The following is a 15,848-nucleotide window of genomic DNA, read 5'->3' as shown; positions in this document are numbered from 1 at the left end:
AACGTTGTATTTTTCTGCACCAGAGTATTGAAAAGTGAAAACACTAAACTAAGTAATAAGAAATCAATTCGAGGCTCGTTACACTAAATTCTTGTTCATATAACGAAACTCCATAAAATATATCAAGCAAAAAGGCATTGTTTGTTAATTCAAAAATATGATATGATATTTGTAGAAGACCTGAGAGTGGAGAAAGTGTTGTTTGAAATAAAAGTAACAAAAAAGCGAAAGAGAGAAAAAGGAAGCGCTAAAATATAAATTTTTTCTTGGGCGGTTACAATAGTTTTAGTAGAATTTCCCCTTTTTGGGCCGGACATACGGTTTCGTCGAACCACAATTTTTTGCAGGCATAGCCTGTTGTTGCAGTGACCCAGATTGATCCATTTCAGATTCCTCCGATTCTGAAGAAGTTTCATCGAAAGCATCGTCGTCGGAGAATGGGTCCTCGTCCTCGCTTTTAATAGATTTTTTCATTTTGATAGGCCGTACATCCGGTTCCGTCGAATCACCATTTTTTGCCAGCAAAGCCTGAATTTGCAGTAATCCAGAATGATCAACTTCATATTCCTCCGACTCGGGTGAAGTTTCACCGAAATCATCGTCGTCGGAGTAAGGGTCCTCGTCCTCGCTTTTGATATAATTTCCCTTTTTGATAGGCCGGACATCCGGTTTCGTCGAACCACCAGCTTTCGCCAGCATAGCCTCTATTTGCAGTGATCCAGACTGATCAATTTCAGATTTCTCCGACTCTGAAGAAGTTTCACCGAAAGCATCGTCTTCGGAGAAAGAACTGTCCATTTTTATAGGCTGGACATCCGGTTCCGTTGAATCACCATTTTTCGCCAGCATAGCCTGTGATTGTAGTGATCCAGAATAATACATTTCAGATTCCCTCGACTCTGAAGAAGTTTCACCGAAAGCATCGTCGTCGGAGTAAGGGTCCTCGTCCTCGCTTTTGATAGAATTTCCCATTTTGATGGGCCGGACATCCGGTTCCGTCGAACCACCATTTTTCGCCAGCATAACCTGTGCTTGCAGTGATTCAGATTGATCCATTTCAGATTCCTCCGACTCTGATGAAGTTTCACCGAAAGCATCGTCGTCGGAGAAAGGGTCCTCGTCCTCGCTTTTGATAGAATTACCCATTTTGATGGGCCGGACATCCGGTTTCGTCGAACCACCAGTTTTCGCCAGAAGAGCCTGTGCTTGCAGTGATTCAGAATGATCAATTTCAGATTCCTTCGACTCAGAAGAAGTTTCACCGAAAGCATCGTCGTCGGAGAAAGTATCCTCGTCCTCACTTATGATAAACTTGTCCATATTGATATGCCAGTCTTTTTGCGATCTTTTAATCCGCATAGGCAAACACAGTTATAAGTAACGAAGCCGTTGTAAAAATGGACGACTAAAGAGGCTTATTAGTGTGGCCAAAGGAAAATATTTTAACGGATGGAACGACAAGAGGACGTCAGGTCTCTCGAGTCCTAAAGCAATAAAATTGTTTTTGTTCAATTATTGTAACTATTGTTAATCACCTTTTCTGTTATGTTTCCATGTTAATATTTCTCTTTATAGCCATTAGGTTGGCTGATCAACGTTAAATAAACAAAATTGGTTACACTAAAAAAAAAACAAAAATAAATAAACGGATGGAACCACTATAAAAAAACTCGAGTTAGGTGGCTTGTACTGCACCTGTAAATATTTCGCCATTTCCTTTTTATTTTACCCAATTATTTTATAATGGCCGTTAAATTTAAAAGTTGAAGCACAAATGTGACCATAATATTGTTACTAATGTTTTCTTCAATAGGAAATCTGAAGGCCCGTTCAGCCAGGGCGCATCTGCATAAACAGCCGAAATTCAAATAAAACCAGACCTAGAACCATTTTGTGTGTAGACAGAGGTGGTCACACTAATCCGGAGCGCCAAGAAAATATCGATACCGATTTTCACTTGTGTGACAAATAAACATTAAAAAAGAGAAACAAATGGAGGAAAGTAAACCCCACGAAGTCTCCTTGTGGACGTTCAAGCTGGTGGCGCCATACGTGCTCCTTGGCTACCTGACCGGGCTCGCAGCGACGCTAGCATGGAACTGGTGGCATCTAGGATACTTGGGCTTGGCAATCAACCTAACCTTCGCAATTCCGGTGGTTCTAGTCCTGGCGCTCTTCTACAGTCGCCCTATAAGGTAACTAAAGTTCAGGCAGACGCGCGGTTAATCTCAATCTCCCCCCTGTTTCCTCAGGTGCATTCTGGCGCTGGCCGCTCCTTCGCTGTGCAGCTCCCGGGGAAGGGCGTTTCTCATCAGCCTCGCCTTCGTTATGGCCGCCGTTGGGCCCACGGCCAACATCCTGGCCAACCTGAAGGTAATGCTCCGCAGCCTTGCCTGCGGACAGGAGGTTTTGCGCCAGGCGCTTGGCCAAATGCTGGACGTGATCATGGAGCCGGTGAATGCCATCCAGCTGGCAGTGGATCTGTTGCTGCAGGAGGTGCGTCGGGTGCTTAACCTAGCCATGGTAGTGCTCCTGCGCATCCAGGAGCACCTAATTGCCATCAGTGAGTAGTTGGTAGAAGAACAACGGAAACTCATCTTTTCATTCAACTCATTGCAGTTGATACCCTCAAGAACTGCGCCGCTTGGCTAAAATCTGTCGTGGATCTGTGCAACGCGGAAATGGGCACTCCGTGGGCCCGCTGCAAAAAGACGGCACAGCATGCCATGGTCAGGTGCCAGGCCAAGATGGGCGTATTCAAGGCACTCTGCCATGCCACCAAGCTGTTTCTGGCCCTCTGCTACCCCGCCAAGATCATCGATGTGTTCTGCAGCGGTTACTGGGATCTCAGTTGGGGCCTATTGGACAAGATCTTAGAGCGTACGAGTGTATTCCACGATCAATTTATTGATTAATTTTCTGGTACAATATCGTAGGCTACCGGGAGTTTGTGCGGCACATAGAGCAAATGTTTGACGCCAACATCACCTTCGAGCACGAATTTTACTTCGATACGAATTCTTCCAAGAGTCTGGAGGCCGTGGGCGAGGAGATAATACAGGATATTAACCAGCGACTGTCGTCTTTCATATTCCTGCAGAGCTTTGTGGACCTTCTCTGCTGGGTCATGGTGCTTACAGTGTTCTTTAAGTAGGCAAGAGCTTCACCATTTTAATAACTTATTGTGGGTGATGCTTTAATTTTTCCCATCAGAGCCATCATCTTCTTCCTGCGTTACATGCACAGCCGGCAGTTTCAGAATGTTTTCTTGACCAAAATCCTGGTTGTTATCGACAGGCAGCACGAAAAGCACGGATTCGATCCTTTGCTGCCCCTTCAGAGGCTTGAGAAAGGAAAGTACATGAAGGTGAAGTAAACCAATATTGCGCTGCTTCGTATTTCAACGATTTTTTTGCAGCTCACCAGCCTACGTCTGACCCTGTTTGAGTTCGTTTCGATTGCGGAGAATGCCTTCTTCATGGTGACCACGTGCAGCCAGTTGTTTGCAATTTGCTTTCTTGACTACGCGCTTTTTTGGCTACTGGCCACGATGTCCTTTCATGGCCACCAAGAAGCTGGTCTTGAGGTGCCCGCCTATATCGATTTGGAGATCAAGGGTGGGGGCTTTGTGGCCGATATCATGCGGGGAATCGCTAATGCCTTTCGACCCCTGACGCAGAAAAGCGTTCTGGACACAAACCCCTGTCTGCCGCTACCTTTAGCGCCCGACTATGCGAAATACATCCTGATACTGGTACTCTGCCTGTTCTCCTGGCTGATCCTCCTGGCTGAGCCGTATGTTTTGCGCACTCGCCATCTTATCATGGCCTTCTTTTACCCGGAACGCGCCAAGGAAAGAGGCATGTTTTTGTACAACAGGATTTCCGATGATCGAAACAACATCTTTAAATATGTCCGACGCAGGAAGCGAAATGAATTTAACCACAAGCGAAATGTTGAGCACTTCAAATGTTTCACTTGGCTGTGTGATATCTTCTATTGCATTATCGGCTTGTGCTGCTGCTGCTCCAGATTTCAGCGTAAAGAAAGGTGCACTATATGCGGAAAATCATTGACAATGTGAGTAGCGTCAACCGTTTTCCACTCGCCGGACATTAATCGGACATCCTTGCAGTTCGACTCGTAACCCCTGCGATACCCCAGGCTGTGAGGGGGTTTACTGCGATGAATGCTTCCAGAAGTCTCATAAAAAGTGCTGTCTGTGCAATCGACCGTTGGATTACGGGGATTTCTCCGATGTTTCCGAAGTGGAGTAAGTGAAGAATTTAAAAAGAAGGCACTATGTTGATTGCTTTTATTTGTGCAGCGACTCTTCGGATGATTCTGACGAGGAGTCGTTCGGTGAAAAGCGATTCAGGAAGACCTGCGGACGGCAGAGGAAGGGAATGGAGAGTAAAAACACACCGTAGAGCAAACCGGTTTTCTGTACTTGCTTGCACCCACAATACTTCACAACTGATTGTCACTTGACAGCGTAAAAATATATTGTTTGGGGTGAGTTCTACAATCCAATTGGCAATTATTGACCAAATTATAGCAGTAAACATATGTATGTACCTAAGCAGTTCCATGCAACGAAAGACGTAAATGCAATCCCCATATCCTCGCAAAATAAGTCTCCCCAATAAGTCTCTACTTGGGCATGTGAATCTCAACGATTTCAATGATTTGCAACTTTGTACTGGTAGCCACCTCATCGTCGCCGTGGCTGTCTTTATTGCCGATTTGATGGATACGGCAGCGCGTTTAGTGGAGTGCCGGCTTATGGAGGCTCGTTTGTCTTCTTGTCATCACTGGTCCGCTGGACAATAAGACTTTGTTTTCAATTTGTGCAGTTCCCGCACTCGTGAGTCCTTCCTTTGCGACTGCATTGGTTGGCGAGCATGTGGGCTGCAATTATATGTTCATTAAATGCGACAGTGACGGCGAGCCACAGATTTCTGCTCAGCAATTAGTGCTCTTGGCCGGGGCCCAAGGAGCGCGCCACTGATAATGACATCCAGCACTGCTTTAGTGTTATTTTTCATCGGTTTTGTTGGTGTTCCCTTCTCCAGGAATGTGCTGTGTAATTTACGGCCATAGAGCGCGGAGGTTTCTGTTTATTTACGATCCTCGAAATTTGACATTTATTTCGTTGTTTTTTGTTACTTTTCCGATCCATCTACGGGACAAAACTGTAACATGGCGCAGATCTCGAGGCATTTATGGCCACCTCCGACCATCTCTTTCATGTGGCCCCCACCCCTGCCCGCTTCTTTTGTTCTGGTTTCTTTCTCTTTATGGCTGTTTAATAAATTCTCCCCTTTCTCCTATTCGCGGCTTCCATTTGCCATGCTAATGTGAGCACAAGTGTTTATTTGTTATTTAACACCCGCTGACCTCAGATCGCCGATCGCTGGACCCTCCCTTTTGACCCCTATCCACTCCGACCACCATCGTTGACACTTAAGCCACACACACTCGAGCAAAAACGGGCGAAGAATGGAGTTGAGTTCGCCTAAGTTGATTGTTCTGGCTCTCGTACAGGTAAGGCCCGGTCGAATGGGATGGTATCGGGTTACCTTGTCATCTTGGGGGTAGTCTCGGCTGGCATTCGATCGCTTGCCGCGAAACTGATGAGCTAACATAACAATCCGTTATGTTCTGTCCGGGGTCGCTGAAGCTGGCATTTTTCGTCGGTCTGTTTCTGAGTGGCTTCTGTGTCGATGAACCTTCTGATTTGAATCAAACTTGAGGATACTGCTTATAAGGGCTATGAAAGAAAAGTAAAGATCTGCAGAGGTAGTGACTGACAAGCTTCACACTTATAATTCGGGATCCAATAGCTTAAGTTGTGAAATTCCAAATTGCGGAGAAATCGAACATGAAAATGGGTTAAAAATTTGACCCTCGTTAAAAAGATAAATTTTAATTTAAAATTGTAGAGAATTCAACCACGAATTCATGGGGGTATCCCACGTCTAAATCGGGATCCAATACCTGAAGTTATGGATTCTAGAAGTGCAGTTTTGGGTTCCCATACTGAAAGCCATTGGCATTACAGAAAAATCGAACATGAAAATGGGTTAAATTTTTGATCTTCGTTTAAAGGACACATTTGAATGTAGAATATAAGAGAATTCAACCACGAATTCATGGGGGTATCCCACGTCTAAAACGGGATCCAATACCTGAAGTTATGGATTCTAGAAGTGCAGTTTTGGGTTCCCATACTGAAACCAATGGAATTACAGAAAAATCGAACATGAAAATGGGTTAAATTTTTGACCCTCGTCTAAAGGCTACATTTCAATGTAGAATTATAGAGAATTCAACCACAAATTCATAGAGGTAACCCACGTCTAAATCGGGATCCAATAACTCAAGTTATGGATTCTAGAAGTGCAGTTTTGGGGTTCCCATACTGAAACCATTGGAATTACGGAAAAATCGAACATGAAAATGAGCTAATTTTATGATCCTCGTTTAAAGGATACATTTCAATGTAGAATATTAGTGAATTCAACCACAAATTCTTAGAGGTATCGCACGTCTAAATCGTGATCCAATAACTCAAAATATGGAGTCTAGAAGTGCAGTTTCGGGTTCCCATACTGAAAGCCATTAAAATTACAGAAAAATCGAACATGAAAATGTGTTAAATTTTCGACCCTCGTTTAAAGGATACAATTTAATGTAGAATTTTAGAGAAGTCAACCACAAATTTATAGAGGTATCCCACGTCTAAATCAGGATCCAATACCTGAAGTTGTGGATTCTAGAAGTGCAGTTTTGGGTTCCCATACTGAAACCATTGGGAATTACCGAAAAATCGAACATGAAAATGGGTTAAATTTTCGACCCTCGTTTAAAGGATCCATTTCAATGTAGAATTATAGATAATTCAACCACAAATTCAAAGATGTAACCCACGTCTAAATCGGGATCCAATAACTCAAGTTATGAATTCTAGAAGTGCAGTTTTGGGTTCCCATAATGAAAGCCATTCGACTTCCGGAAAATCGAACATGAAAATGGGTTAAATTTTTGGCGCTCGTTAAAAAGATAAATTTTAATTTAGAATTGTAGAGAATTCAACCACGAATTCATGGGGGTATCCCACGTCTAAATCGGGATCCAATACCTGAAGTTATGGATTCTAGAAGTGCAGTTTTGGGTTCCCATACTGAAAGCCATTGGCATTACAGAAAAATCGAACATGAAAATGGGTTAAATTTTTGATCTTCGTTTAAAGGACACATTTGAATGTAGAATATAAGAGAATTCAACCACGAATTCATGGGGGTATCCCACGTCTAAATCGGGATCCAATACCTGAAGTTATGGATTCCCATACTGAAACCAATGGAATTACAGAAAAATCGAACATGAAAATGGGTTAAATTTTCGACCCTCGTTTAAAGGATCCATTTCAATGTAGAATTATAGATAATTCAACCACAAATTCAAAGATGTAACCCACGTCTTAATCGGGATCCAATAACTCAAGTTATAATTTTTCTAGAAGTGCAGTTTTGGGTTCCCATAATGAAAGCCATTCGACTTCCGGAAAATCGAACATGAAAATGGGTTAAATTTTTGACGCTCGTTAAAAAGATAAATTTTAATTTAGAATTATAGAGAATTCAACCACGAATTCATAGAGGTATCCCACGTCTAAATCGGGATATAATACCTGAAGTTATGGATTCTAGAAGTGCAGTTTTGGGTTCCCATACTGAAGCCATTGGAATTACAGAAAAATCGAACATGAAAATGGGTTAAATTTTCGACCCTCGTTTAAAGGATACAACTTAATGTAGAATTTTAGAGAATTCAACCACAAATTTATAGAGGTATCCCACGCCTAATTCAGGATCCAATAACTAAAGTTATGGTATTCAGAAGAGCAGTTTTGTGTTCCCATACTGGAAGCCATTGGAATTACAGAAAAATCTAACATGAAAATGGGTTAAATTTTCGACTCTCTTTTAAAGGATACATTTTAATGAAGAATATTGGAGAACTCAAACACAAATTCATAGAGGTATCCCACGTCTAAATCGGAATCCAATAACTCAAGTTATGGATTCTAGAAGTGCAGTTTTGTGTTCCCATACTGAAACCATTGGGAATTACCGAAAAATCTAACATGAAAATGGGTTAAATTTTCGACTCTCTTTTAAAGCATACATTTTAATGAAGAATATTGGAGAACTCAACCACAAATTCATAGAGGTATCCCACGTCTAAATCGGAATCCAATAACTCAAGTTATGGATTCTAGAAGTGCAGTTTTGGTTTCCCATACTGAAACCATTGGAATTACGGAAAAATCGAACATGAAAATGAGCTAATTTTATGATCCTCGTTTAAAGGATACATTTCAATGTAGAATATTAGTGAATTCAACCACAAATTCTTAGAGGTATCGCACGTCTAAATCGGGACATAATACCTGAAGTTATGGATTCTAGAAGTGCAGTTTTGGGTTCCCATACTGAAAGCCATTAAAATTACAGAAAAATCGAACATGAAAATGTGTTAAATTTTCGACCCTCGTTTAAAGGATACAATTTAATGTAGAATTTTAGAGAATTCAACCACAAATTTATAGAGGTATCCCACATCTAAATCAGGATCCAATAACTAAAGTTATGGTATTCAGAAGAGCAGTTTTGTGTTCCCATACTGGAAGCCATTGGAATAACAGAAAAATCTAACATGAAAATGGGTTAAATTTTTGACTCTCTTTTAAAGGATACATTTTAATGAAGAATATTGGCGAACTCAACCACAAATTCATAGAGGTATCCCACGTCTAAATCGGAATCCAATAACTCAAGTTATGGATTCTAGAAGTGCAGTTTTGGGTTCCCATACTGAAACCATTGGGAATTACCGAAAAATCGAACATAAAAATGGGTTAAATTTTCGACCCTCGTTTAAAGGATACATTTTAATGTAGAATTTTAGATAAATCAACCACAAATTCAAAGATGTAACCCACGTCTAAATCGGGATCCAATAACTTAAGTTATGGATTCTAGAAGTGCAGTTTTGGGTTCCCATAATGAAAGCCATTCGACTTCCGGAAAATCAACATGAAAATGGGTTAAATTTTTGACGCTCGTTAAAAAGATAAATTTTAATTTAGAATTATAGAGAATTCAACCACGAATTCATAGAGGTATCCCACGTCTAAATCGGGACATAATACCTGAAGTTATGGATTCTAGAAGTGCAGTTTTGGGTTCCCATACTGAAGCCATTGGAATTACAGAAAAATCGAACATGAAAATGGGTTAAATTTTCGACCCTCGTTTAAAGGATACAATTTAATGTAGAATTTTAGAGAATTCAACCACAAATTTATAGAGGTATCCCACGTCTAAATCGGGATCCAATAACTAAAGTTATGGTATCCAGAAGTGCAGTTTTGGGTTCCCATTCTGAAAGCCATTATAATTACAGAAATACGGAAAAATCGAACATGAAAATGGGTTAACAGTTTGAGCCTCGTTTAATAGGGCATAGATCTTTCTGACCACTGTTCATACTGATTGTTCCTTAAGGAACAAAGTCGCGGAAGGAACAGCTAGTTATATTATATATTCAGCTATAGGAGGGTATGTTCTTTATTCACAAGAAACGAAATCTTAAATCTTAGAAAACAGCCTTTTTGTTGGGATAGCCGAAGAAGCCGATGCTTTTGAGCTCCATGAAGAGCTCGTGGTTGTTGCCAATTGCTTTGAAAATGGCTTTCTCCAACTCGTCGTATTGAAAGTGGGGTGAAAAGGGCATGTCGTTAAGTGCGTTGAAAAGCGTGTTGCCGCGCTCGTTTCCAATAACCAAGGTGCGACCACAGTGGGAAAAACTGCAGACAAGAAATCGAGAACTTCAATTCAGGTCCACATTAATAATACAAAGTTGTTGTTTACCGGGCCACAGTGTTGAAGGAAGAGTCCATCTTGTGCTTTGACATGGGTCTGAGCAAATTTCGTCGAACGTCCCAGATGTTGGCGGTTTCCCGGTTAACCGAAACAATGATCGTAGAGTGTGTGGGGCTCCATTTGGCCCAGTGCACCGGGGTCATCTCGTCCTGCAGCTCGAGCAGGGGTCGCGTGATGCCATCGATCCAAATGCGCACGAACCTGGGCAGAAGATTCTGACTTAAATAAGGTATACTTTTTGGGGGCATCTACTCACCAGTCGTTGCCGCAGGTTAGGAAGAGTTTAGGGGACCAGGGAGAGAACTCCATTACGGTTACTCCCCCGTCGTGGCAGCGCAGGACCTCCAGATACTGGTGCTGATAGTTGATCGAGCACTTGTGGATGCACCCCTCATCGGTAAGCACGTAGTATATATCTTTATGCAGGGGGTGTGTAGTAATGCTCAGGCCCTGGGGGTGGCGGTTGGATTCACAGGGGATGCGCGACGAATGGGGCACGAAGATGCCCTCGGGGTGCCCCTCCACCCGTTCTAATGTCATTTGCGTAAAGCCCAACAGGAAGGGACTTTTGATGATTCGGAAGCGGGTGACAGAGCCATCCTGCGAAAGGCTCAGGAACGGATCGATGTCCGCCTCGTCGACGTCGTCCGAAACCTGCTTGATCCAGCGGATGGCCACCACTGGCGAGGAGCTGGGCGATGTGACGCGCTGCGAGACGGCGATGGGCATGTCCTGAAGACTGCACACTTCCCGCACCTCGACGCTCCCGTCGTACAGTCCGATGGCCAGCAGGGAGGGCAAGAAGGGCGAAAAGCTGATGGCCGTCACCGGCACGTCGTAGTAGTAGGCGCGTTCCGGCTCGCCTGGGTTCTTGATGCTCCACAGAAAAACACTGCCCGAGGTGGGCACGTGCTGCGAGGAGAAGGAGTACAGCCCGTAGGCCACGGCCAGGATGTCGCCGTTGCTGCGGCAAAAGTCTATGTCGCTGACTGCCTTTCGCTCGTCGTTGCTGGGCTCCGGTATCAGCCTGAAGAGCAGGTTCATCGAGTAGACGTACTCGGCCTCCGCGTTCCAGCGTTCAACCTGATCGAAGTTTCGGAAGCGCCGCAACCCCGCCTCGTTTGTGTTGCTCGAGAGCGTGCGGCCCATGTACATAACGGCGTTGCGGAACTCCGGGTTGCGGTACAACCGGTCTATCTGGGAGGTGACTTTGTCCTTCTCGGCCACGGTCTCGTCGTCCTCAAAGCTCTCCCCCTCCTCTGTCTGCGCCAGAGCCGATGCCAGATCCTTGACCGAGCTCATCGTGGACGTGGCGAACTCCTTGGTGATGTTGTTCAGCGTGTCGTACATCTCGAAGTTGGACACGTATGAGCTGACAGTGGCCTTGGTTATCATGATGGTGTTGACCGCCCTTGTGGTGAAGAGCAGCGTATCCGTCTGGGCATCGTTATCGGATCGGCGACGGATCTTGCCCTTGCCCACAGTCAGGTACTCGTAGTTCCGGTTGTCCCGCTCCGTCTCGTCGCCCTCGGGCGTTCCCTTGGCCACCGTCGTCTGCGGCTGGCTGTGGAGCTCAAAGAATTCAGACTTACGTAGCGTGATCTTCAGAAAAGATCTGGTATACGGCTTTGGCTCGTACGCCTGTCCGAGGGACTCAACGGTTTTGTAAGGGTCCCAGTTGATAGTTTCGTACATGATCTGTAGGACCATAGGGTTTTGGGGAGGTTTGGCACAATGAGGATGGATCTTTTAGCTCACCCCATTCATCAGATCGTCAATAGACTGCTTGTTGCCGCCTATTCCGGCCCGCACGCTAGACCGGGTTCGCGATCTGGTCATGCTTTTGGTCAGCATCGTGGTGAAGTTCGTCATCTGGTGCATGACGTTCAGGTTGTACTTCATGAACTGTTCCACGTAGGTGTCGTTTGGGATCGGCTTGGGCGTCATGTCCACTTCTTCGCCATCGTCATCCTCAACTATCTAGGGACTGTTGACCTCAGCAGGGATCGTGGTTGGTGTAACCTCATAGTCTTACCTTGATCTGGGCTCGATACTGCAGATCCGCTTGTGTCTCCGCATGGTAGTAGTGCACGGTTTCCTTCTTCTTAACCTTGGTGTCTTCGCCTGACACCTGAGTGACCTGGACGGACTTCTTTTTCAAGTCGCCATCCATGGTACTGGATTGCTGGGCATCGCAACAACAAGGGTCATGTGAAAAGAGCTCTTTACCAGTTTCCTAGTCATCACTTACTTTATAGATACTTCCAGTATCTTGGCTAATGGTGGTATTTCTCACTGACATGGACATGGCTGATATTTAGTATTTCCAGTCCTCTATCTATTGTCAAAATTTCTAAGAATTTGTTGTAATTTGGTTGTTTGTTGTGACTCTTAATGCAAATGTTTCAACCGAACAAGTGTTTCATGGGTTCCTTAATAATGTTGTTACACAAATCTATTTATTTTCCCCACTATAATGCTTCGATTATCTGTGAATCTTTTCATCTCGAGAACGGATGATCGAAAATCTTTGCCTAATATTTAATTAATACTTTTAGAACCAAGAACTATGTAACGTTAACAAACAATTTTTCACTATTTGCTTAATGCCAAAAAGAAAGTCCAGAAAAGTTGTTGTTTCGTACCCCTTAATTGGGGGAACTATTTTATTATGATATTTTAGTATAATTCCCATGAGTATATATACAGCTTAAGAAAACATGTTCCAAGTCATTCCTCTAGTCATTTTAACCAATCCGCCAAGTTAAAGAGAAGCCTTCGCAATTTTTAATAAAATCTGGGCAGCCCTTCTGCCGTCCCGTGTGCTGTTTATCAGGTCTGGGCCTTGTCCTGCTCTCTGTTTCCGTATCCGCTCTCTATGAAGCTTCCCCTGCGCCTGCTCGTTAGATAAAGCCGAGATAAAGTTGGAACTTGGGCCGAAGCACCCGCCCAGACCAAGCCAACCACCCCCTGGAGGCGAAGGACGACCTGCTGCCTTTTGAAGGTTGCAAGTGTGAATCAGTTACAGTTTAAGTCGCCAGTCATGCAAACCTGGTTCGCACTCGCGTCCTCCGTGTTTCCTTTCGGGATATATTTGGTTGTTTAGAGGCTCGATTTCGCTTTTCTTTCCCAAGTGCTTGCCGTTGGTTGTGATGCGTGTTTTTCTAGCCCGCACCAGACGTGAGATAAATTGCCACAGCCAGAGCAACAGCAACTAAAACGTAACTGCAGCCACAACTAGAGCCATCAATGGAGTGTCAAAGTGAAAACCGAGTACCAGAAAACTCAATTAGGAATGTTGCAAGAGCCCAGACACTACCCAAACCGCAAACACCTTCGGTCTTGGCCAAGCAGCAGCAGCAGCAGCCGCCGCAGTACGTCATAAATTCAGTGGCAATGCACGCCAAGGCGACCACCGCAAACTCCATCACGGGCGGCACTCTGCACCGGGTGAAAAGTGCGCAGGTACGTCCAAAGGCATATCCATTGGATATTGTCCAGGCAAGTCAAGCGAAGTAAGGCGAAGTGAACGTGACGCTAATTGGAAGGTTAACCTAGCCGACAGGAATTGATATGGATATACGAATGAATATCGTGTGCGCGTTCCTTATTGACTGCCCACGAGGTGGGCTCGATGAGTTGCTGGAAAATCAAAATAATATGTCGCTCTACAGAGCTATCACAATTTAATTTCTTCTCCTGGTAGCAAATATTTTTTCCGTATTTGTTTTAATACAATGTTGTGCTTTCTCAGCTTAAAATACCATATTTCAATCGACCCGAATAGGATCTGTCCTACCGATTTCCTCGAACTGCCCTCTTCCAGTGCCCAGTGGGCATTGCGTGGACCGATACGAGTGCCAAAACAATGTACGCAACCGAGGTACAGATGGGGATACATACATATTGTAGATACGCAGGGTGCGTAGCGTAAATGGACGCTGATTTTACTGTTTTTACCGGCTAACAGAGCTAGGCCGGCTACATGACGAAATGGCAGTGTGGCTATATGTCCATAGGGTCCAGGTGGAGCTTAATGGAGGCTGCCGATGGGAGGCCGCATGCGTGCAGAGAGGAGCGCGCGATGTGGCCATGTTATGTAAACACCGTCAGCAGGAAGGTGGCTGGGTGGACCCCGAGTCGTGACGAAACAAAAGTCAGGGATCTGGCTACGACTGCTGACTGCCTGATTCCCGTGGAGAGCAAGGGGCGTCCGGTGGTGGTGGCTTCTGTGCGAGTCACGTCATTCATCAGATGCTCTATGATGCGAAACAAATTTGCATGGGGGTGGCAGTGTGGGTGGTTGCTGCTGTGGGTGGTCTAGCGATTTAAATGATGGTGCCAAGATGTGGCCAACTATCTGAAGTTGATAGAGTGGAGCCACTTTCTAGACTGTATATGTTGGGCCACTCGAGGAGGCGGCTCTTGACTAGCTACTCAAACAAAAACTTTTTCTTTGACTTCACTGGAAGTCTTCTCCTTGACTCGGCTTGCCTCATACCGCATCCCTTGTTTGCTTTCGATTTTGTTTTTTATCCCCCGACAGTCTTGCGATTCGATTTTTCAATGCCAATGTGAGAGGTCCTGCCGTCCTTGCCGGGTTATGAACTTGCCCGCAATTCAACCTCACCGGGGGTTGATGTTCCCAGTTCCCTGTTCCCGCATCACCCAAAACACCCACGCCAGCTTACGGAGAGTAAATGTATTTCGCCCCAGGGCCATTGTTTGTCAGCGCTTTTTGCTGAATTTATCTGAGAGCCAGGAATCTCTCGGGCTTCCAGCACCAGATTATTGTCCTTCTTGGCTCGGTCTTTCATCTCGTTGCTGTTTGTTTTGCTCTGCAGCATCTGGAGGGGTTAATCATCCTTTCCTGTCCTCTGAGCAGTGTATGTGTGCAACTTAGGTATGTTGTCCTGGACAAGCCATAGAAAAGTCCACAAAAGGATGGAAGAATATTTATGATATGAACTTCTAAGTGCTCGGTGCACTTCGTGCTTTTAACTTATGTGATATGCTCAAGGGAAGAATTTGAACAAAGGTTATGAAAAAAGATTTGTGTTTCATTAGGAATGTTAATAAGATAGAACTTTAAGGTCACTTTTTTCCAGTTTTTATTTTCTTTTTAGTATATTAAAATCCATTTTTCTGTCTTTCTCTTTTCCACTCAAATTTTTCGGGTAGCTTAATCATATTTCTTGCCCCTGTTGTTTCTATCTATATTGGTGTGTCCACAATTTAAATTTGGTTGCACGTTTTATTGTTAAAATCATTTTCGAGGATTGTGTACCACGCGTTTTGTGAGTGGCGCTATAGTGATTTATGAATTTATTCAATGGCAATTGGCGAGTCGAGCCAAAGTGCTTTTAGCTGGTGGAGCGCAGCGGTCATTGAGCCTCGGAACCACTTCATCCGCGGCTGGGAATTGAAATGCACAGAGGCAGATTTTAAGTTTGCAGTATGCTTTTTGCAGTTTGCAGTAGTTCACAGTTACTGGTGGCAGTCGATGGCGCCAACATATTTTGCTGTCGCATTCAAATTATGAGCTCTGACTGCGACTCTGACATTGGCTATGAACATTATGCATAAATCGTTGACTCTGCCAGCAGCAAAAGCGGTTAAAAGCAGCACAAAGACCAAACGAAAGACCAGTACCCAGTATAAACAGAGAATAAACAACGAATAAAGAAAGTGGAAAGCCTGGAAAAGCGTGCGGAGAAAAGCGAAGAATTTATGTGTACGTGTTGAAAATTCCTTAATTTGTTACCCGAGGAACAGTAGAATTTGATGTGTGTTTACCTGTAGCGGCTTTATTCTTCTGGCCAAACAAATTTTCCTGTCACGTGACGGCAGCTGAAATATCTTCGAGATACACCCAAAAAAAAACACAGTTTCATT

At 44.2% G+C, this 15,848-nt stretch overlaps 4 protein-coding genes across 7 annotated transcripts in view; 2 read left to right on the top strand and 2 right to left on the bottom strand.

Moving 5' to 3' along the window:
* Positions 1 to 285: 285 nt before the first annotated feature.
* Positions 286 to 1,320, bottom strand: LOC139353165 (uncharacterized). The gene has a single exon (XM_070996591.1). The coding sequence runs from the start codon at positions 1,318 to 1,320 to the stop codon at positions 286 to 288; it is 1,035 nt and encodes a 344-aa protein (XP_070852692.1).
* Positions 1,321 to 1,898: 578 nt separating this feature from the next.
* Positions 1,899 to 15,848, top strand: part of LOC108013204 (DC-STAMP domain-containing protein 2) — a 38,074-nt gene continuing 24,124 nt past the window's right edge. The window contains exons 1-8 of one of the 4 annotated variants that reach the window (XM_017078914.4): positions 1,902 to 2,195; positions 2,253 to 2,563; positions 2,620 to 2,880; positions 2,937 to 3,150; positions 3,214 to 3,367; positions 3,419 to 4,080; positions 4,136 to 4,273; positions 4,328 to 4,515. In XM_017078914.4, the coding sequence (XP_016934403.3) occupies positions 1,993 to 2,195; positions 2,253 to 2,563; positions 2,620 to 2,880; positions 2,937 to 3,150; positions 3,214 to 3,367; positions 3,419 to 4,080; positions 4,136 to 4,273; positions 4,328 to 4,430 (2,046 nt within the window). In that variant the 5' untranslated portion in view covers positions 1,902 to 1,992 and the 3' untranslated portion in view covers positions 4,431 to 4,515. Of the gene's footprint in view, positions 2,196 to 2,252; positions 2,564 to 2,619; positions 2,881 to 2,936; positions 3,155 to 3,213; positions 3,368 to 3,418; positions 4,081 to 4,135; positions 4,274 to 4,327; positions 4,516 to 15,848 lie in introns of those variants that run through there. The other 3 variants (XM_017078916.4, XM_017078917.4, XM_017078918.4) reach the window with 3 other exon arrangements.
* Dic61B (Dynein intermediate chain at 61B) lies at positions 9,615 to 12,526 on the bottom strand. The gene is made up of 6 exons (XM_017078913.4): positions 12,205 to 12,526; positions 11,989 to 12,138; positions 11,712 to 11,933; positions 10,210 to 11,651; positions 9,942 to 10,154; positions 9,615 to 9,877 (listed from the first exon to the last, which is right to left on the bottom strand). The coding sequence occupies exons 1-6, from the start codon at positions 12,259 to 12,261 to the stop codon at positions 9,667 to 9,669; spliced, it is 2,295 nt and encodes a 764-aa protein (XP_016934402.2). The 5' UTR covers positions 12,262 to 12,526; the 3' UTR covers positions 9,615 to 9,666.
* The window catches only part of p130CAS (Serine_rich_CAS and FAT-like_CAS_C domain-containing protein p130CAS), a 35,768-nt gene continuing 33,107 nt past the window's right edge, over positions 13,188 to 15,848 (top strand). Inside the window, exon 1 of the mRNA XM_017078910.4 lies at positions 13,188 to 13,418. Coding sequence (XP_016934399.3) covers positions 13,203 to 13,418 — 216 coding nt within the window. The 5' untranslated portion in view covers positions 13,188 to 13,202. The remainder of the gene's footprint in view (positions 13,419 to 15,848) is intronic.

This window comes from Drosophila suzukii, chromosome 3 (genome assembly GCF_043229965.1).
Source record: "Drosophila suzukii chromosome 3, CBGP_Dsuzu_IsoJpt1.0, whole genome shotgun sequence".
In the NCBI taxonomy this organism is placed as follows: domain Eukaryota; kingdom Metazoa; phylum Arthropoda; class Insecta; order Diptera; family Drosophilidae; genus Drosophila; species Drosophila suzukii.
Note: the sequence above shows the minus strand (reverse complement) of the source record. Positions and strands in the feature narration are given on the sequence as shown.

Coding starts and splice junctions, on each gene's coding strand:
- LOC139353165 (XM_070996591.1), bottom strand. CDS start 1,320: ATGGACAAGTTTATCATAAGTGAGGACGAGGATACTTTCTCCGACGAC.
- Dic61B (XM_017078913.4), bottom strand. CDS start 12,261: ATGTCCATGTCAGTGAGAAATACCACCATTAGCCAAGATACTGGAAGT. Junction 12,139..12,204: donor ATACTGGAAGTATCTATAAA/GTAAGTGATGAC, acceptor TGCGATGCCCAG/CAATCCAGTACCATGGATGG. Junction 11,652..11,711: donor TTGACGATCTGATGAATGGG/GTGAGCTAAAAG, acceptor ATGGTCCTACAG/ATCATGTACGAAACTATCAA.